The 23102-nt window shown below is 45.1% G+C and overlaps 1 protein-coding gene across 3 annotated transcripts in view; it reads right to left on the bottom strand.

Moving 5' to 3' along the window:
• Nucleotides 1-23102, bottom strand: part of LOC126456884 (neutral ceramidase-like) — a 511604-nt gene that overhangs the window by 93598 nt on the left and 394904 nt on the right. For all 3 annotated transcript variants that reach the window (XM_050092711.1, XM_050092713.1, XM_050092712.1), the window contains 2 exons: nt 18324-18545; nt 16006-16128 (listed from right to left, as the gene is read on the bottom strand). In XM_050092711.1, coding sequence (XP_049948668.1) covers nt 16006-16128; nt 18324-18545 — 345 coding nt within the window. The remainder of the gene's footprint in view (nt 1-16005; nt 16129-18323; nt 18546-23102) is intronic.

The raw sequence follows: 23102 nt of genomic DNA, 5'->3' as shown, positions 1-23102 counted from the left end.
ACTCCGCTTGGCGCGCTTTTCGAAGAGCCGGACACAACTACGGCTCAAAGGGCAACAGAGCGCCCTGAACCCCTGTACGCTCCTCCGCCCTCTATGACAAAGCCTTTGGCGGAATGAGGGTTGTCTTATGCCACAAGTCTTCGTCTGCCATTTCGATTACACGTCTCACGTTTTCGCTGGTCGTTGTGGATCAGTTCTAACCGGCACTCATCACTAAAGACAATTCTACTCGAGTCAACGAGATTCCAGATCGAAGACGTGTCTGGAGGCGGCCTGATATCCAGGGGTGATGGTTCGGGTGTCATTTCCTTTGGTTGTCATCCTCGGCACCCTTACAGCACAGCGGTACGTCGACGACATTCTACGCCGCGTTTTGTTTCCCTCGTGGTAAGCCATCCTGGATTTACATTCCAGCGAGATAATGCCCGCCCGAAAGGGTGAGAGTTTCTGCTGCTTGCCAAACTCTACCTTGGTCAGCTACCTCGCCGAATCTCTCCCCAGTTGAGAAACGTTTGGAGCATTATGGACAGAGGCCTCCAACCAGATCGGGATTCTGACGATCTAACGCGTCAACTGGACAGAATTTGAAGATTTTGCTTCCGTGGGGATCCACAGCCTCTAAGTGTTCAATAAAAGAATACACTGCACACTGTAGGCTGTATTGCGTTTTATTTAAATCATGGTGATAGCTAATTTTGGCCGTGAGCCATTATCAAACATTTCCCATGTCATTTATTACACATCGTGCTCAACACATTCTTTTATGTGACGGGCACCATATGTAATTCACGACCTAAATTAGCTAATAGCACGATTTTAATAAAGCACAACACAGCCTACAACGGACAATTTATTCTTTTATTGAACAGAATTTGGCACAATATGCCTCAGAAGAACATCTAATAAGTCTGTCAATAACTGCTTGCATAAAGGCCAGATATGCACCAGCGTGTCTGTCATTTGATCAATTTGTGAACTTTTTTTTTTTTTTTAAATCAGCCATCCAACTTTCTGAAGTTGTAATCATCTGTTTGTCTGTACATATACATCACAGCTACCGATTTCTGTCCCATTCAGAAAATTTCTTTTTTCGTGTACCGCTCTTTTCTTCCTTTCTTTCTTGGAGATTATATATGGAACGTCAAGTAAATACTACCGGTTATACGGGACTCGTGGAACGTTATTTAGCATGCCTTCGACTTGAGTATTGTAATTAAATTGCAGGTGGTGAATCGAATGGCTGATCTATGAATGAAAACAGACGTGAGTGTCTTTAAGGAACTGTGTTCGTGTGACATTCTAAGACCTTCGAAATTACAATGTGCCACGCTGATCGATCAATTTGAAAAAAGAAAGCAAGTTTAAGTAAAGGGTAATTATGCGAATTTATAATGAATTAGTGCGCTTAAAAGGTACTTGGTTGTGTTTTGGTAGCGTTGAGTGGTACGTTTAGAGGCATCTCGCCAACAGCAAGCTAAGGTTTGTAATATTATTGGTATTTCCGTCCTATGAGAGCTTTGAGTACCCTTTGAAAGACATTTGTTTTGTATAATTTGCATAACTGTAAAGATGCGCATCTAGCGCGGACGCTAATACATCGATTGCGCAGTCAAAGAAACATTTTAACAGAAACTGAACTGTCGTTCCGCTTCGATCTAAATAAAAGATGACAGTAAAAGACGTTTGTAGATCTTCAGATTTTAATGTGCTTCTGCTTGTTATGTGAAAACGTAAAGGAGGTCGACTTTAAGTTAAGAAAGTGAGCGGTCTTGCTAGCGTGCAGACAACATTATTAATTAATAAAATTAAAGTAATTCATGATCGAAACTGTAAATCAGCAAGTTATTGTTATCGGAGGTGTTGAACAGTGCAAGAATTGTCTTCAACGAAAGGAGAAAAGTAGTGACTATGATTTGTGAAAAAAAAAAAAAACGTGAACCAAGGAGACAGCACAGGACAGGCTGAAATCTGATCGCACCATACTGTTAGAAAAGTAATTATGTAAGTTGTATTGTTTATAAATAAGCCCTAATTTGCTAGTGAGAATTGTTTGAATATATTTAGTGTTTACCAGACTTCTTATTTTATAGCTGCCCCATTTATTAATGATTTCATTTGCAAAAGCAATTTTTTTTTATTCATTGTTAAAGGTCCCTTAGGTAATTATAAAATTCATACTGATTACGTAAAGAAATCCGGGTTGTTCTCTTCCAAATAATAGAAGTCTTTGCGTAATCAGAAACTAGCCTCCTTCTGACAACGATCAGGAGCCGACCAGAAGATGGACGTCTTCGACCGCTTTCGTGTGTCCTGTGGCAAAGCTGTGCCAAACTGGGAACACGGCATTCTAATATGAAATACAGATTTAAATTGAAAGAATTGAGATATATTTAATAGTAATAATTTTTTTATCATACTAGAGGTTGTAATTTCAAAAAGATATATTCCCGTCCGAGTTCTACAAGTACTGTAATATACTGATTATTCCTTGCTACTGTAGTGTTACCTTGAAGCTGTGAGAAAGGAGGACAGGCGTTCCAAGGCGCGGAAGCAGAGACGATCCTGAGGGCAGACGAAACTAGTAGAGACATTGTTACGTGAAGTAAACCGTAAGGGGAGAGCCCTGCGAAAATGCAGGCGCCCCCAGACGCGGTCCCAGGGCGCCAGTTACTCTTCAAGGAATTAACACGTCACTTCATATGTCGTCTAGACGCTGTGGTAGGTCGCCACCGTACAACTCTGTAACGAACACGTGTTAGCGATAAAGCCTGCTTGATACCAGCCCTGAGAACAGCAACGTCAGTAGGCTCAGAAGGGTTAGAAAGAGCGAAAGCGCCAAAGAACTGCTGACGTAGCAGTCCCTACTCCGGGGAGCCCGAGGGTCAGGGCTAAATGATGTATAACAATAATGTTGCAAGCCTTATTTGGCAGAGCAGTTACGTTTAGCTTTCAGCTGAATAATGTTAGCGCAACTGCATTAACATCCCCGCCTTAGGAGCAGTAGAGGGGACGTAACGAAACTGTCATTAGCAGGCGCCTGCAAGAGACCTGCGGGATTGGCTGGGTGGCTTAAGTGGGAAAAACAGTGCCCCGGAGCGACTCTTTAAAACCCCTAGATTCCGCATCTTGGCGGAGTTCTCAGTCAGACGATCTGGGCGCCGAATCCGCGTCCGTCGAATCCAGCCTCGGTCCAGCTCCTCGTAAGTCTGCTCTCTCACTTGGAATGCCTCAGTGAACAGTGTCACATTCACTATGTTTTGTTTTGCAACTAAGTTGTTGCCTTACGATGCTGCTAGTGTTTGCGACTGTGGTTAGCATCCTGTCCTGGGACTTCTGCACTGGCTTCTGTTGTAACAGTGTTATTCATGTTTCTTCTAACCCTAGAACTAGCCTCCAGTGTATTAGTTAGTCCTGTCTGGAGTAAACAACTATTTCAATACCCTGTTGTCCAAGAGTCTCCACAACGAATTCCCTACAGAGTCTCGCCACCTGCATTTCTAGTAAATGCCTGTACCAGCATTGGCTCAGATAGATCCAGCGTTGGCTCAGATAGATCCAAAGAAGAGCGGCGCGTTTCGTCACAGGGTTATTTGATAACCGTGATAGCGTTACGGAGATGTTTAGCAAACTCAAGTGGCAGACTCTGCAAGAGAGGCGCTCTGCATCGCGGCGTAGCTAGCTCGCCAGGTTTCGAGAGGGTGCGTTTCTGGATGGGGTATCGAATATATTGCTTCCACCTACTTATACCTGCCGAGGAGATCACGAATGTAAAATTAGAGAGATTCGAGCGCGCACGGAGGCTCTCAGACAGTCGTTCTCCCCGCGAACCATACGTGACTGGAACAGAAAAGGGAGGTAATGACAGTGGCACGTAAAGTGTCCTCCGCCACACATCGTTGGGTGGCTTGCGGAGTATAAATGTAGATGTAGATGTAGAAGAAAACGATGAAATGCCTTCACTGCGAATTGTCCTGCCTTCTGCTCTGTACCGCTCGGGAGCGCAGACTGACCAGCAACCCCTTTTCTCCCTCTCCCATCTATGACAGGACACGACAGTACATCCTACTAGACGAATCAGACTGTTCACGCTTGGCCAGATTCCTGGTAAGGACGGAAAGGTAAGCCCTTCGACGGGCGTTATGCTACCTGCGGAAATCGTGAGGCGCATGCGCGAAGCTGAGCAAATGAGGAGCATCGCGTCGACGCAGCGTAAGACGGCATGCGGAGCTGGCGCTCAGGAATGCCGTCCGCCACCAGCACTCCCGTGATGCGTTCCTCCAGCTGTACTCCAAATCCCCCTTCTGCATTCCGCCAGCAGTTATCTGCGAGGAATGTGCACGGAACAGACGCTGGAGCGCGGATCATACGGGTAGCGCCAAATGTGGGACCACATGCGATGCATTCCACTGGCTGCTTCCCTCCTAGCGCCACTACAGGTGTGGTTTTTAATTAAAAACTACGCGCCCCGCAGAGGGAACTTTGGAGATCGGTGATTAAGCCGACGCGCATATCTCCTGTTCTACACACACGCAACTTTAATTTCTTCCTCAACAATGTACAATATTGTCCTAGAAATGAACTGAACATAAATTCATCCCCCCTTCTCACCTCTGCCACCAGTTTCTATCAAAGTTTTCGGGAAGTTTACGTTGACCATCAGTCCAGCGTCGGAACTGGTAATGGTCTCCCAAATATTCCCAATTGCGAACTGCTACCGCCTATTACCATCCTACCGAGATTAAGTACTTGACCAAAAGTATTTGAAAGTACAATGAAATGATTACCCCTAGCTGCATACAGGCGTTGATATAAGTCAACGGGGACAGTTGAAAATGTGTGCCCCCACTGGGCTCGAACCCGAGGTCTACTGTTTACATGGCAGACGCTCTATCCATCTGAGCCACCGAGGACGCAGAGGACAGTGCGACTGCAGGGACGTATCTCTGGCACGCCACCCGTGAGATCCACATTCCCAGCTTGTTGTCCCGCACTATATTCATAGTGCCCCTGCCCACTATACTCATTACACGCGGCTTTTTGCCGATTCCCGTAGGAGTTCGGGCACTGTTTGTGTATCCGCACAGAAGAAGATGGTCAAATGGCCGGCGAGCCTTAACTATAAATATATGAAGATGGTATCTGTCCGAAAGAACAGATACCATCGGTGAACATGCAACTCGTTAGAATGAAAGTACAATGAAATGAATACCCCTAGCTGCAATACAGGCGTTGATATAAGTCAACGGGGACAGTTGAAAATGTGTGCCCCCATCTTCTTCTGTGTGGATGGGCAAACAGTGCCCGAACTCTTACGGGAATCGGCAAAAAGCTGCGAGTAATGAGTATAATGGGCAGGGGCACTATGAATATAGTGCGGTACAATAAGTTGGGAATGTGGGTCTCACGGGAGGTGTGCCAGAGATACGTCCCTGCAGTCGCACTATCCTCTGTGTCCTCGGTGGCTCAGATGGATAGAGCGTCTGCATGTGAACTGGACATCCCAGGTTCGAGTCGCGGTCGGGGCAAACATTTTCAACTGTCCCCGTTGGCTTATTGATTTCATTGTACTTTCATTCTAACGAGCTGCATGGTCACCGATGGTGTCTGTTCTTTCGGACCATCTTCATATATACAAAAGTATTTGCCCGCCACTATGTAGCGTGAAATTGACCAGCAGCCATTATAAAAGGTGGCGGGGAGTACTGTGTTGTCAGTACAGAAGCACCAACAGCAGAATGGGTTAGTGATGAGAGCTTAATGACTCCGAACGTGGACTAAAATGTTCAAATGTGTGTGAAATCTTATGGGACTTAACTGCCAAGGTCATCAGTCGCTAAGCTTACATACTACTTAACCTAAATTATCCTACGGACAAACACACACACCCATGCCCGAGGGAGGACTCGAACCTCCGTCGCGACCAGCCACACAGTCCATGACTGCAGCGCCTTAGACCGCTCGGCTAATCCCGCGCGGCGAACGTGGACTAGTCACTGGACGTCAGCTAAGAACAGATCCATCAGGGAACGTTCAGCGCTTCTAAAACTGCCAAAGTTGGCAGTTGGTGATGTGACTGTGAAGTCAAAATGTGAAGGAACTATCACAGCTGAACCATAACCAGGCAGATCTCATGTACTGAGAGACAGGGGCTGTCGATCATTAGAGAGTGTGGATGTAAAATGTCGCACGAGATCAGCGGAAGGACTCACTCGTGAGTTCCAGAGCGTTACCAACAATCCAGCTAGCAAAGCGACGGAGCATATTGAGAGTTAAAAATAACTGGATACAATGGCCGAGCAGCTCTTGTTAAGTTACCCACTTCTTAAGTGACAATTGAAAGTGGTGTAAAGGGCGACACGATCGAACAGCGGATGAGTGGAAACGAGTGAATTAGAGCAATAAGTCTCTCTAAGTAAATCTGTTGGAAGGGTTTGGGTTCGGCGAATGGCTGGACAACGTTACCTAAATGTCGAACTATATGAACACAGTTTACAGCATAGTGTTTGTTGGGAACAGCCGAGGAACTGTTTGGAGGTGATGATCGTTGACATCAACATTATCATGTCACGCAGTATCTTTGATGCAGTTGTTTGTGGACAATAACCCCCCCCCCCCTCCCCCCCGAAATGCAATGGCCTGTCAAGAGTTCGACCTAAACCCAATGAAACGCCAGTGGGAATTTAGAAACGTCGATTTCGCTCCCGACCTCAACTTCAACATCACTACTCTATGGTTTCGGCTCTTGTGGAAGAATGAGCTGCTATTCTTCAACAGACGTTGAACACCTCACTGAAAGTGTCCCCAGCAGAGTCCGTCATACAGGTGAATGGTGGACACAACAGATATACACTCCTGAAAATGGAAAAAAGAACACATTGACACCGGTGTGTCAGACCCACCATACTTGCTCCAGACACTGCGAGAGGGCTGTACAAGCAATGATCACACGCACGGTACAGCGGACACACCAGGAACCGCGGTGTTGGCCGTCGAATGGCGCTAGCTGCGCAGCATTTGTGCACCGCCGCCGTCAGTGTCAGCCAGTTTGCCGTGGCATACGGAGCTCCATCGCAGTCTTTAACACTGGTAGCATGCCGCGACAGCGTGGACGTGAACCGTATGTGCAGTTGACGGACTTTGAGCGAGGGCGTATAGTGGGCATGCGGGAGGCCGGGTGGACGTACCGCCGAATTGCTCAACACGTGGGGCGTGAGGTCTCCACAGTACATCGATGTTGTCGCCAGTGGTCGGCGGAAGGTGCACGTGCCCGTCGACCTGGGAGTGGACCGCAGCGACGCACGGATGCACGCCAAGACCGTAGGATCGTACGCAGTGCCGTAGGGGACCGCACCGCCACTTCCCAGCAAATTAGGGACACTGTTGCTCCTGGGGTATCGGCGAGGACCATTCGCAACCGTCTCCATGAAGCTGGGCTACGGTCCCGCACACCGTTAGGCCGTCTTCCGCTCACGCCCCAACATCGTGCAGCCCGCCTCCAGTGGTGTCGCGACAGGCGTGAATGGAGGGACGAATGGAGACGTGTCGTCTTCAGCGATGAGAGTCGCTTCTGCCTTGGTGCCAATGATGGTCGTATGCGTGTTTGGCGCCGTGCAGGTGAGCGCCACAATCAGGACTGCATACGACCGAGGCACACAGGGCCAACATCCGGCATCATGGTGTGGGGAGCGATCTCCTACACTGGCCGTACACCACTGGCGATCGTCGAGGGGACACTGAATAGTGCACGGTACATCCAAACCGTCATCGAACCCATCGTTCTACCATTCCTAGACCGGCAAGGGAAGTTACTGTCCCAACAGGACAATGCACGTCCGCATGTATCCCGTGCCACCCAACGTGCCCTAGAAGGTGTTAGTCAACTACCCAGGCCAGCAAAATCTCCAGATCTGTCCCCCATTGAGCATGTTTGGGACTGGATGAAGCGTCGTCTCACGCGGTCTGCACGTCCAGCACGAACGCTGGTCCAACTGAGGCGCCAGGTGGAAATGGCATGGCAAGCCGTTTCACAGGACTACATCCAGCATATCTACGATCGTCTCCATGGGAGAATAGCAGCCTGCATTGCTGCGAAAGGTGGATATACACTGTACTAGTGCCGACATTGTGCATGCTCTGTTGCCTGTGTCTATGTGCCTGTGGTTCTGTCAGTGTGATCGTGTGATGTATCTGATCCCAGGAATGTGTCAATAAAGTTTCCCCTTCCTGGGACAATGAATTCACGGTGTTCTTATTTCAATTTCCAGGAGTGTATATGTCCACTTATAGGTGTCCAGATACCTTTGAACAGATAGTGTATTCATGTGAAAAGAACAGATTTCTAGAAGGACCCTCTCAACTTTGATGAGTAGGGAATGAACGTCTCGAACAAAATAGAAACAAAAACGCTTCACACACTGATACTTGTAACTTTTTTCTTGACCATTGTTCAGAATTGTCCTAAATTTTCTTAAATGCTCTGTCTTCTTTCTAATATAATCCTAAGTCAGAATAAATTAAGAGTTGTTCATTAAATAAAACAACAAATTATCTATAATTTTCAATCCGATAGGGTCCGCAGCTGCTCTTATCAAAAGCTTTGCACCGACGTCGAATGTAACGTGCTGCTAAAATAGCGTGAACACCTCGAACTAATTTATAAGCATAACATGATGTCATAGGAGCAACGACGTATATGACATAATCTGTTACCAAAAAATCATCCACAAAATACTTGAAAATGGCCTAACGACGAAACTGTACAAGCGTACAGGAAATTATGAAAATGGCAGCTGAAAGCTTCAAGAAATCATTGAAAAACAAATTATCTATTCCTATAGGGCGGAAAACACAAAAAAGATATTCATATTTTTGAAAATTTCAATTCTGCTCGTAAATAAATAATAACAGGATAGCGAAAGTGCAGGGCCGACTAGTCCTCGTTCGCACATGCGCCTCCAAGCAGTGGAGAGTGCAGCGAGCTAGCTTAGCGGGGCAGAGCGGGTTTTCATTATCTGATCGCAGATTCCGCTTTGCCAAGCTCGCTCTGCGCTTAGTGCGGTTGTGACACCGTGTCTTAGGCTCGTTCGGTCTCCGAACACAGACGTAGCACATAGACATGTGAACAGCACCTGTTGCTCTATATCCTTATGATACGTGTATATCCTTATGTTACGTATCCTTACTAGCTGTGTACCTGGCACTGCCCAGGTACGAATTTATTTCGATCTCCTATTAGCCCATCTCCTTCTTTCTCATGTTTTCTTCAGTCTCCTCCTTTCCCCCTTTCCCCTCTTTCCGTCAATTTCCTACTGCCACTCTCTCTGTACATGTGCTTCTCTTGCCTCTCCATCTCTTCCGCCCTCCTCTCCATCTGCAAATCTTCTCAACTTCCCTTTCTCTCTCCGCTTCCACCTCCCCTCTCTCTCTGTTCACCACCACCTCCTTCTCTCTCTGCCCATCTCTACCTCCTTCCTGCCTCTGTCCATCTTCTGGTCTTTCATTTCTCTCTCCATCTCAAACTCTCTCCTCTCTTTGTCCATCTCCTCCTATTCCCTTTCTCCTCTTCCCCTCTCCCTCTCTTTCCACGTCCTCTCTCCCCCTTCCCTCTCCACGTTATGACCCCACCCCAACAGGAGATTTCTGAAATGAGATTTTCACTCTGCAGCGGAGTGTGCGCTGATATGAAACTTCCTGGCAGATTAAAACTGTGTGCCCGACCGAGACTCGAACTCGGGACCTTTGCCTTTCGCGGGCAAGTGCTCTACCAACTGAGCTACCGAAGCACGACTCACGCCAGGTACTCACAGTAAGAGACTCGAACTCGGGACCTTTGTATTTCGCGGGCAAGTGCTCTACCAACTGAGCTACCGAAGCACAACTCACGCCCGGTACTCACAGCTTACTGTGAGTACCGGGCGTGAGTCGTGCTTCGGTAGCTCAGTTGGTAGAGCACTTGCCCGCGAAAGGCAAAGGTCCCGAGTTCGAGTCTCGGTCGGGCACACAGTTTTAATCTGCCAGGAAGTTTCATATCAGCGCACACTCCGCTGCAGAGTGAAAATCTCATTCTGGAAATATCCCCCAGGCTGTGGCTAAGCCATGTCTCCGCAGTATCCTTTCTTTCAGGAGTGCTAGTTCTGCAAGGTTCGCAGGAGAGCTTCTGTAAAGTTTGGAAGGTAGGAGACGAGGTACTGGCAGAAGTACAGCTGTGAGTACCGGTCGTGAGTCTGCTTCGGTAGCTCAGTTGGTAGAGCACTTGCCCGCGAAAGGCAAAGGTCCCGAGTTCGAGTCTCGGTCGGGCACACAGTTTTAATCTGCCAGGAAGTTTCAGGAGATTTCTGGTTCTTACCCTCAAAGTATTTTTTTCCACATAGTAAGTAATACGTCCACGACGTTGATTCAATTCGTTCCAGGGTTTTAGAAGCAGCTTTTTACCAGAGGCTTTAACCACGTACACACATGTCACATATATTTCACATTTTTCACACGTATTTCCACACGTACCTCATATGCATCTCTTGTGAATTTCGCCCCGCAGTTTCATTTTCACGCAGGTCAATGTTTATGACGTAATATAATCCGTACGGTGTGTCGTACAATGATATAACTTTGTAGGTACATCCAGTGGTATATGTGGATACTGTCTGCACAATGTCTTGTGAATGCTCTTAGTAATAAATAATGAATTAAAGCTGTATGCATCACGTGGCATATTTACATCTTGAACAGCGAAAACGTAGTAAGCGAATTTGTTATCCTTTCATTATTTTGTGGGTGTATGTCTGTTAGGAAAGTTTCGTAAATATTGGAAATTAGGCGTAAAGTTTCCTGAAATGGCTAAGTGCTCTAGTTATTGAAAACTGGAGCAATGAAGTCTGGGTATTCGCGCGGTATGGGCTACATTTCTTTTCCTCCCAAACCCTATTGATAGGCAGGTTGCTCCTATCCCCACAGCGATTCTCTCCAGACGGTTTGGTTGGAATCGGTACAGTGGTTTAGAAGGAGATGTGGAACATACAGACTCAAGTACATACATTATTATAATATATATGGCTTCGTCATATTTATCCTCGCTCTTACGCCGTTTACGTGGCACAGGACTCAGTTGTACGCTCTCCGCTTCAACGCAAAAAATCTAACAAAAGGCGGACAGGACGGGCCTGTGAATATTTGGCGGGACATGACCGTAAAAAGCCGGACATGTCAGGCTAACACAGAATACCCGCCCATCCTATTCTCGGTAGCAGCTTTATTTTTTTTTTTTTTTTCGAGCCCGTAATTAAAGCTCTGTGACGACCACCTCGCTGGCGCAGACGCACAGTGCCGGTTCGATGTTCCTGAAGCTGTGGAATGCGCAGCCGGCCGGCAGACCGGCGGTGAGTGAGGCTCCCGCCCAGGGCTCAGCGAGCCGACAACTTCGGCGCTCCGCGTCAGAGCTACGTAGAATCGGTGCGTTCCTCTACGGCCCAATTAAATAGCGCAGTGCACAGCAGCCATCCGTCCTTCTGGCACAAAAGCTGCGCAGGCAGCATCAGGTGCTCCAGACAGCGCCGAGCAGCAGAGCTGCGGCTGCCTTCCGCTGTGGCATCCCGCCAGGAACATTCTACTTGTTGTGGCTTCCCGTTAAGTTGGGCTCAGACGCCCACTGACAGCGGCTGGGAGACGCAATCCCAAGGGCCATCTGATACTATCGGCCAAGCTTGATCACAGTGCGTTGGACCACTTTCGTCAGTTTTTCGTGGGAACAAGGAAGTTAGAAATGGTGGGCTCCTTGCGGTTCCCAAGTCGTGCAGCAACCGTAAACCATAAAACAACCAAATATGCAGCAACCAGTCGCAAAATCATGTTTTATTTATTCACTTTTGCAAATCTATTTCAACTGATTAACAGCCATCATCGGTGCTACAAATACAAGAACGAAAATAATTAATAACAGTGGCCAAATGAATAAATGTACACAAAGCAACATAAACCAATTAAATGTATGTGGACGCATTTCATCATTTAAAATGAACATACAAATTTACCTTCCAACGAATATGTGCCCTGAGTAGTAAGCAGAGGTCAAACATAAAGTGATACATCGAGAATTGACTATGACCACGAGAAACCATAAGGTGGCACTGCAAAGCAAACCCGCCCTCTATGCGAAAAGATACAGCTAAAATAAAAATGAGAGGAAGAAGCAAGAGTTATGACATACAAAGTAAGGTAAAATATAATGATATAATACTAAAATATTTACATGAAATGGATATATTGACAAAGATTTTGTCAACCACATAGTACAGTTATATACGCCAAAAAGCGACTGTACGAATTAGTAAAAAGGAACAAACATAGGTAAGGAGCACTACATCGAAAAAATTTTAAAAATTAAAAAAAAATTGAATTATTTATCATGTTTTTATCCAAGAGCAAAAGTTAATCATAATGGCAAAACGCAAAACGGTGTTGGCATCCATTTAGTGTACAGTGAATGACATTCAGGAAGATCGCACTTTTTTTCGGCGGATGGCGCCACATTGCTGAATGCACATGAAATGTAAACTAAGTTGAGATAAGAAAATTACGGACACGAACGAAACAAACGTATTAATGAAACAAGGCCAAATGCAAAAATAAGGTGCTAGCACACTTCATACATGGGAAAATTAACACTGGCTCGATAGGATGAATTGAGAACTTCTAGGGGCTCTTATGGTGTGTCCGTATATCATGAAACATAAACCTACCCCATATGTCTGTTGGTGCAACCGACATGACAGCAAATGCCCAATTAATTTATTTTTGCATTTGGCTTTGTTTCATTAATACGTTTCTTTCGTTCGTGTCCGTAATTTTGTTATCTCAACGTAGTTTACATTACATGTACATTCAGCAATGTGGCTCCATCTGCCAAAAAAAAAGTCCGATATTCCTGAATGTCATTAACTGTACGCTAGATGGACGCCAACACCGTTTTACGTTTTGCCATTATGATTAACTTTTGCTCTTGGATAAAAATATGATAAATAATTTTAAAAAATTTTAAAAAGTTTTTAAAATTTTTTCAATGGTGTGCTTCTCATCTCTGTTTGTTCCTTTTTACTAATTTGTGCAATCGCTTTTTGGCGTATATAACTGCACTATGTGATTGACAAAATTTTTGTCAATATGTCCATTTTATGTAAATATTTTGGTATTAAATAATTATATTTTACATAACTTTGTATGTCATACCTCTTTCTTCTTCTTCTCATTTTTATTTTAGCTGTATCTTTTCGCATAGAGGGCGGGTTTGCTTTGCAGCGCCCAATTATGGTTTCTCGTTGTCATAGTCAATTCTCCATGTATCACTGTGTTTGACCTCTGCTTACTACTCAGGGCACATCGTTGAAAGGTAAATCTGTATGTTCATTTTAAATGATGAAATGCGCCCATATACGTTTAATTGGTTTATGTTGCTTTATGTACATTTATTCATTTGGCCACTGTTATTAATTATTTTTATTATTGTATTTGTAGCACCGATGATGGCTGTTAATCAGTTGAAATCGATTTGCAAAAGTGAATAAATAAATGATTTTGCGACTGGTTGCTGCATATTTGGTAATTTTATTGTTTACGGTGGCTGCACGACTTGGGAACCACAAGGAGCCCACCATTTCTAACTTCCTTGTTCCCGCGAAAAACTGACGAAAGTGGTCCAACGCACTGTGATCAAGCTTGGCCGACAGTATCAGATGGCCCTGGGGATTGCGTCTCGCAGCCGCTGTGAGTGGCCGTCTGAGCCCAACTGGACGGGAAGCCACAACAAGTAGAATGTTCCCGGCGGGATGCCACAGCAGCAGGTAGCCACAGCTCTGCTGTTCGGCGCTGTCTGGAGCACCTGGTGTAAGGTTGGTTGGGGGAAGAGACCAACTGCGAGGTCATCGGTCTCATCGGATTAGGGAAGGATGGGGAAGGAAGTCGGCCATGCCCTGCCAAAGGAACCATCCCGGCATTTGCCTGGAGCTATTTAGGGAAATCACGGAAAACCTAAATCAGGATGGCCGGACTCCGGATTGAACTGTCGTCCTCCCGAATGCGAGTCCAGTGTCCTAACCACTGCGCCACCTCGCTCGGTTTGGTGTAAGGAGCGTAAACATTGGACGATTGAATAGTGGAAAAACGGTACACAATGTCGTGATACGATGGCAGGCTGTGGGTATGGCGAATGCCCTTTGAACGTCATCTGCCAGCGTGTGTAGTAAAATTCGGAGGCAGTGGTGTTACGGTGTGGCCGTGTTTTTCATGGAGGGCGCTTGCACCCCTTGTTGTTTTGCGTGGCACTATCACAGCACAGGCTTAAATTGATGTTTTAAGCACATTCTGGCTTCCCACTGTTGAAGAACAATTCGGGGATGGCGACTGCATCTTTCAACACGATCGTGCACCTGTTCATAATGCACGGCCTGTTGTGGAGTGGTTACGCGACAATAACATCCCTGCACAGAGTCCTGATCTGAATCCTACAGGACACCTCTGGGATGTTTTGGAACGCAGTCTTTGTGCCAGGCCTCAACGACCGACATCGACACCTTTCGTCAGTGCAGCACAACGTGAAGACTCCGCTGCCTTTTCCCAAGAAACTGAACGTATGCCTGTGCGAGTAGAAGCTGTCATCAAGGCTGATGGATCATTATTAAGGGCAACCAACATGCAGATCACCTGGTGAAAATGTAGTAGTGTCTTATTCCCACCAACATACCCCCACTATTTTCATAGCACTGTGCCATGTCGAGCAGTACGTCTGGATTGCCCGTGGCCAGAGTCATGCTTGGCAGCTGGTCGTGATTGCACCGACAGAGGATGGACTGCACGTGAACGTAATTTCAGTGAGAAAGTGGGAGTCAATTGACATACAGCGAAGAAATTCTCCAACTTGGTACGGCGAGGAGCTATCTGCGACACCGCATTAAGTTTCAGAAAGGGACTTCTGCATTTCAAGGGGATTACCATCTACGCGCTTTAAGAGCCGGATCTTGGTCGCTGAATGATTCAATGTAGAGTACCGTGCAGAGAACAAGCAGAGCATTGAGTTTACTGATTAACAAGTAATATTAAGAACGGAAAGTCCGTGGTCATATTGGGGCGGTTATGGCTGTTGTGTGATGGCACGCTAGACGTGTCAATGTATTCTCCAAGCGAAAGCCATTTTGATTCTAAGTACGATCAGTGAGCGTGATTGAATTGTTTTATTGTACAGAAGGTGAGCATGTTTTGTTGAACTAAGATTTTTATAAAGGAAGAAAGGGAAAATAAAAGACGAAAGACGCCTAAATCACAAAAAGACCCAAAACCATCCATAGGGAAACAGAATATGTATTTCCCACAAACGAAGAAGAAACACCTACAACAAGAGATATGACAAGACCAGAAATGGAAACGCATATAAACGAAGAATGATGGAGTAAAGTTATCCATAGAAGAGAGAGGCGACCAGCTAAGCAAAATGAGACATTGACTGGTGCTGATTCACGAGACGCAAATCTACAAGCAGCATGTTCGATGGCGTGGCTCTACATAGGAGGGCTGGTACCTGAGAGAATACCGGATTCAATAGAGCAATTTCCGAATAAGAAGGGGATCAGAAGAGACGTAATATATGATGAACTGGCAGGCAACAGTAATACGAAGTCCTTTAAAGTAGGCATCCCCTTTCACAAGCTGGAATTGGTGAAGAAAGGTGAATTCTGGCTAGCAGGAATCACTGACATACGCTTTCGATTCCCTCGTTTTCTTTCCCAGAAAACTTTGCTAAACAGTGTTTCTGACAGAAACAGTATGTTGTGCTTTCCGTACTTGCTGAGGAGAGTGCAGAATTGTTCCCTTTCGAGATGCTACACGAGATTCTCGAGCAATTGGCTGTTCACCTCGAGATTCGCGAGTGAGTGAAATTTCCATTCATAAATGGGACTGACCAACGATCTATCCTGATGGATAACTAGGTAAACAAACGACAAAAAAATGGAAGCAGAAACTCACGGTGGTCGTAGCTCCAGTCTCGGGGTCGACGTACTCGGCTGTCTGCTTCGGCATGTCCACCCATTGGTGAGCGAACGCAATGGGACCGGTCACCTCCCTGGCATTCGAAGAACGCCACAGCTCCTGTAAACACCAAACACAAATGGTGACGGTTCACACTCAGCAGTGCCTAAAATCTACAAATTATGGTTGCAGGACCAACAAATCTTGCGCAGTTTGGTCTGAAAATCGATAGTTACGCTTTACACTGAGAACAGTGTAGTCCTGATCTGCCGCTGCAATTTAAATTACGAACTGCATTCAAATATAACGAGAATTTTTTTAAGTGTTTTTAATTATTCATCAATGTCAGTGTTATCCCCTTCAAAATAGACCCCATAAGTTATTGTTGAAATTCGATCTTTAGGATAGCTTTAAGGCTCTCACCGTATTTAATACCATGTACTTTTGTAAAATCGAGGACCCATTAACGTAAAACTACACATGTTACCATGTCTGACGAATATGAATGGTGAGGCATCATTCTTTTTGGCCAAAAATTCACGAACAATATCCGCAGTGTGAACAGGTGCATTATCGTGGTGCAAAAGCAATGAACTATTTCGATTTCTGCAAGAAGATTTTAGTCTACTGTTGATGCTCCAGGGATGTACAAAAACCTGTAATCATTCATAAACCCCTTGTTTACTAATAGCAGACTCGCCATGAGCAATATTTAATATTTCTGAAGCTTAATGTCCGATAAACTCTGCACAGATACCTTCAAGACAGGTTTACAGACGCAAAAGCGAAGAAATCGTACGAAATCGGACACCCGAAATAACAAAAAATCACATCTCTTGTATTAGAAGTATAAGTCTCGAAGCGACAGGTTATTTGTGCACTGCTACATAATTCGTGGTGTGGCACCAGCAGGTAATTTACTCTCATTTCGAGTTGTTCAATACGAGACGTTATGGGATTAAGACGAACTGTTTGTTATGTACAAGTTTTATATAAATGCAGCTACTATTTGAGCTATATCTGTCAGTTTGGGTAGACGATTAGTAGGTGTGTTAGCAGGAAACATCACATTTAACTACTAAAACCCTTGTAGGATCATTTATAAAAGTTATGAACAGAAGCAGAACGGGTATCAAATATTGTGTGACCTCCCCATCCTCGCCATCCCCACTCACATTCTTGTATTCCCCCATTCCGATATTAGTTCATTCGTGAGACTATCTTACAAAAATGTCACTATTTCGTCATTCTTTACTTCATTTCACTACCAAAGGGTGGGATCCTAATTATACACTGATACAGTGGACCTAACATGTGTTCAGACATCTCAGTCGCATCACCATCACTGGAAGACCATTTATGTATGTTAAGAACAAGAGTCGACCCAGCACTGAATAAAATAAAGGAGCATATGTTACATTCACCATTCTGGCTTTACTTGCATTCCTGCGACAGATTACAGACATTTCAACCAATTTTCTGATTGACTGATACTGATTCGCATGACAATGTCAGCTTTATTATACACATTTCTACTTCACATGATTACCAAATAACTGGATCCCAAGTATATGGTAATTCACTATGTCTGTTAATATGAGTTCAGCCAGCTCAGTACTATCCCCATTAAAATCACTGAAAAATCATTTATATACATTAAGAACAGAGTGGACCAAGGATGATACATTGTGGGACCCATATAATATATTCTCCCAGACTAAGGTTGTTTTTATAATAGACACACAGGAATGTCCAAAGTATCACAAATGATGATATCTGGCACCTAAGTGAAAAGAGTTCTTAGCCCATTCGTTCATTAATTATTACTTGTATTCACATCAGTGGCACTTTAATTTAATCCCATTCTATTTCAGTTGGTAACCAAGTAAGGGGGGGGGGCTCATTTTTACAGCGATACAGTGGGTCAAACACGTATTCAGTTAGGTTAGTACCACCCCAACTGAAGTCAGAAAGATCATATATTTAGAGAAAGAATAGAAGGGGACCCAACACTGAACCTTGTGGGCTCCACATGTTATATTCCTCGCTCTTAGCTTAATTTAATACCTGTGACACAATCTGTCAAAAGTGGCGTTAGGAACAGAACCGTGCAAACAGATCAAGGGAACTTCAAATGCAACATCGTATGCTGATTAATTTCTACAAACATGCAAATGTATGTCACTTTCATTGCACCTCTTTGTGCTCCATTTGAATATCGAGTCGGTGAATCCCAAGAGGATGGTGACACGAGGGATCTGTCACGTTAACTCAACCATGTACACGGTGGTACTTGGAGGACTGAGGACACTCACAGAAGCCTTGCCGGCGAGTCGCTTGGCGACGATGCGGGTGCTGTCGAACATGTCGGTGCCGGGCCCAGGCGAGTAGCAGTGCTCCTGGCGGCCGTCGGGCGCCCTGGCGCAGGTGCTGGACAGCGGGTCGCAGCTGCGGCCCGTCTCCTTGCAGCGAGGGCCCGCCGTGTTGGGCGACACGTCCCCCAGGTTGCTCGACGAGAAAGCCGAGATGAACGGGCCCTGCAAAGCAGCGCCTCTTCATGGTCTCAAATGTTACAACTAAAGCACAGCATAAAAAAAGCACTACATGCACTCTGAAAAATATAAAAGTTAGTAAAGGAAAGTTTATCTCAACCCTAAGATTACCATCAACACAACGATGTTTTACCAAGTACGGCCCCATTATAGGTGAATTATTATCCACAACTTACTCCAAACATTGACCTGAATTACCCAAAATGTTATAGCGTGTTTAACTAAGAACCACGAATATAAAGAGTAAAATGTTTCACCTTTTTGGGTCCCAGAATCGAAACCAACAAAAGACAAATAATAACCTATATTTGCCAGAAAACAACGAAAATTTTCAAGTACATTATCATTTAGGGCCATAAAATGATGGTCTGCAGAGAGCACCATTCCTAAAATATTCTAAGAAATGTTAGGCGACAAATGTTCAGTTTACACTAACTGATCAAACATATCTGCCCATCTATTAATAATTAACTGGATGTGTCCACATTTTGCCTATATGATGGCTTGAACTCTGTTGGGGACACTTTCTGCGAAGTGTCTGAATGTCTGTGGAATGATGCTTCCTCAAGACACAAAATCAGAGAGGGTAGTAATGTTGGACGCTGGAGTCCACAGCGAAGTCGGCATTCTAATTCATCCCAAAGGTGTTCCATTGGGTTTAGGTCAGGACTCCAGGGACGCTAATTCATTTCAGAAATGTTATTGTCCACAAATCGTGCTCTATGACAGGTTACATTTCCAATACTTATACAAACAATCGTCGGGTCCAAATAGTCTACTATATGCAATACACAATTCCGCAATGTGTGTTCATATCCTTCCCCATTTACTGTTTTCTTAAGCGCAATAATGGGACTATACCATAATGAAGAGAAAAACGCCCATACCATAACACTACCTGCTCCGTACTTTACAGTTGTCACGGCACATGACGCTGACAAAGTTCTCCAATCATCCGCCAAAGCCAAATCCTTTCAACGGATTGCTGTAGGGTATAGTATAATAGCTGGCAAACTCTTTGGCTCGCGTCTTTTGATTTACTCATCTTTAATTATGGAAATGGAGGTGAGTTGAATTAGTTCAAAGGGAGTAATGTTACCACAGCTATTTTAAGAGCTATTTCAGTTCTTCTTCTTAAACTACCATGGTAATGAGTATATCAGTTTCCTTCATGGAGGAGTGCTGTGAATATGAGACAGGCAACTAGTAGCGAGGCCCGGCGAAACGAACAGTGGGGAGAAATAGAGCAGGTATAGTGTCCTCGACATGTCGGGAGGTGAAAGTTACTTCGCTGACGTTTAACAGTTGGAGAGGCCATTATCCAGTTTTTAGTACGGCCTGTGAGGTCGCTGGGCTGAAAAGCTTTTGTTCTACAAGACTGCACTCTGTCAGCGGACGGTAGAAGCTAGAATCTTGTTAAAGGAAATACTTTAGCAAGTAACCATCTCCTGGCCTCCCTAAAACGCGACAAAACAGCGCTGAACTACTCAACGTTCAGAAGCTGAAGCAAAGTCGGCGACTAGCCTCGTGAACAGTTTTTTAACATTTACACAGGAGCTGTAATGCGAGGCTAGCTGGTGGCTGCATGAGCACCAATTGGTGTGTTAGCAGTGACGTTAGGAGGTCGCAACACTTTGCGCTCGTTTTTTAGAAAAGAGGGGAAGGAATTCCATTAATTAGCTTGTTGACTTTTCGCCGCTTCTTAGCGCAGTATTTCTTCAAAGAAACAGTTACACATTGGCAGGCTGTACTGACTATTGACTGATGGACGCGCTTTTTTTTTTTTTTTTTTTTTGGAGGGGGGGGGGGGGATGAAAGGAGGAATCTGCTTTTCAGAGACTTATAAAATAAGCGTACTAGGTGCAGACAAGTCGCGGACAGTGGACAGTGGTAAGGGTTGTGGCTGCGTTCTTGAGTGGCAGAGTAGTTTGTAGCACTGAACTTCAGCCTAGGGAGTCATGGTGTCTCCACTCTACCCACATTACACTGACGGTTGAGGTAAGTGTTGCTTCTCTCCGCCCGAACAGGTCTTGAAGGCCCAACGATACCGACCGGCCGCTGTGTCATTCTCAACCAACAGGCGTCACTGGATGCAGACATGGAAGGGCATGTGGTCAGCACACCGCTCTCCCCACCGTATGTCAGTTTACGAGACCGGAGCCGCCACTTCTCAGTCGAGGAGATCCTCAGTTTGCCTCACAAGGGCTGAGTGCAACCCGCCTGCATACAGCGCTCGGTAGACCAGATGGTCACCCATCACCGAATGGTCGCCCATCCAAGTGCTAACCCAGCTCGACAACGCTTAACTTCTGTGATCTGACGAGAACCGGTGTTACCACTGCGGCAAGCCCTTTGGCAAGTGTTGCTTACAGATCTGATATATTAGGAGAGGCGAGAGTATTGTAGTTAAGATTCTAGATACGTTCCACTGTTTCATATTACACAGTGCTTCCACAGATCTTTGGGAATCTGTTCTTATTGTAAACAAAGACGCACTTTGATCGTCATAGTCAAGCTGCAAATCAGTTTATAGTCAGATACACGATTATTAGGCAACACCAGTCCATTTTAATGCTTTAAAACTCCAGTTGTCTTTTGTAATAAACCGTCGAGTATACATAAACCTTAAGATTATCATCATATTCTATTTCTTTTAATCACAAATATTACGTCGATCGCCCCTCCTTCAGATTTACTGTTAGAGCCTAAATCAATGAGAGGGTTAGTAAATCGACTGCGTACATTAAATTCAACACTGAACGTCAAGGATGTGCCTGATTCATGATTAATTAAGAATGGGTGAAATTTCGCTTTCAATCAAGAGTTATTTTGCTAACGTACATCTACATCTACATAAATACTCCGCAATCCACCATACGGTGCGTGGCGGAAGGTACCTCGTACCACAACTAGCATCTTCTCTCCCTCTTCCACTCCCAAACAGAACGAGGGCAAAATGACTGCCTATATTCCTCTGTACGAACCCTAATCTCTCTTATCTTATTTTTGTGGTCTTTCCTCGAAATATAAGTTGGCGGCAGTAAAATCGTACTGCAGTCAGCCTCAAATGCTGGTTCTCTAAATTTCTTCAGTAGCGACTCACGAAAAGAACGCCTCCTTTCCTCCAGAGACTCCCACCCGAATTCCTGAAGCTCGCGTGATGATCAAACCTACCAGTAACAAATCTAGTAGCCCGCCTCTGAATTGCTTCTATGTCCTCTGTCGATCCGGCCTGATAGGGATCCCAAACACTCGAACAGTACTCAAGAATAGGTCGTATTAGTTTTTTATAAGCGGTCTCCTTTACAGATGAACCACATCTTCCCAAAATTCTACCAATGAACCGAAGACGACTATCCGCCTTCCCCAAAACTGCCATTACATGCTTGTCCCACTTCATATCGCTCTCCAATGTTACGCCCAAATATATAATCGACGTGACTGTGTCAAGCGCTACACTACTAATGGAGTATTCAAACATTACGGGATTCATTTTCCTATTCATCCGCATTAATTTACATTTATCTATATTTAGAGTTAGCTGCCATTGTTTACACCAATCACAAGTCCTGTCCAAGTCATCTTGTATCCTCCTACAGTCACTCATCGACGACGCCTTCCCGTACACCACAGCATCATCAGCAAACAGCCGCACATTGCTATTCACCCTATCCAAAAGATCATTTATGTAGACAGAAAACAACAGCGGACCTACCACACTTCCCTGGGGCGCTCCAGATGATACCCTCACCTCCGATGAACACTCACCATCGAGGACAACGAACTGGGTTCTATTATTTAAGAAATCTTCGAGCCACTCACATATTTGGGAACCAATCCCATATGCTTTCCGAAAGTCAAGGAATGTGGCATCCGTCTGATACCCTTCATCCATGGTTCGCAAGATATCATGTGAAAAAAGGGCGAGTTGCGTTTCGCAGGAGCGATGCTTTCTAAAGCCGTGCTGATGCATGGACAGCAACTTCTCTGTCTCAAGGAAATTCATTATATTCGAATTTAGAATATGTTCGAGAATCCTGCAACAAACCGATGTTAAGGATAGTGGTCTGTAATTTTGAGGATCCGTCCTTCTACCCTTCTTATATACAGGCGTCACCTGCGCTTTTTTCCAGTCGCTCGGGACTTTACGTTGGGCACGAGATTCGCGATAAATGCAAGCTAAGTAAGGAGTCAATGCAGTAGAGTACGTAATTCAGTCTTGCAAAATCTCTCATTTCCAGTCATCCCCTCGGCAGGGCATAAATATGTGGCTTATGAGGAACTGCCTGATACACTACCGGTAGCACTTACATCTCACGTGTGATTCCTTCCGCTATTTTCACGCGATTTTTCCAAACACCTACGCCATGTTCAGCGTGACGGTCCCTATCCATTAGAACAATCTGTCTGCCTTGCCTTGGCTTAGCTTTGGTGGTTCCTTCACGTTTCCACTTCACGATCACGTCACCAACGGTCGAGCTGGGCTGCTTCAGAAAGGTTGTAACAACCATGATGGATTTGTTGTTCAGGTGACATCGAATG

The sequence above is a fragment of the Schistocerca serialis genome, chromosome 2 (genome assembly GCF_023864345.2).
Source record: "Schistocerca serialis cubense isolate TAMUIC-IGC-003099 chromosome 2, iqSchSeri2.2, whole genome shotgun sequence".
Lineage (NCBI taxonomy): Eukaryota > Metazoa > Arthropoda > Insecta > Orthoptera > Acrididae > Schistocerca > Schistocerca serialis.
The sequence above is the reverse complement of the archived record's forward strand: the minus strand, read 5'-3'. Positions and strand labels throughout refer to the sequence as shown.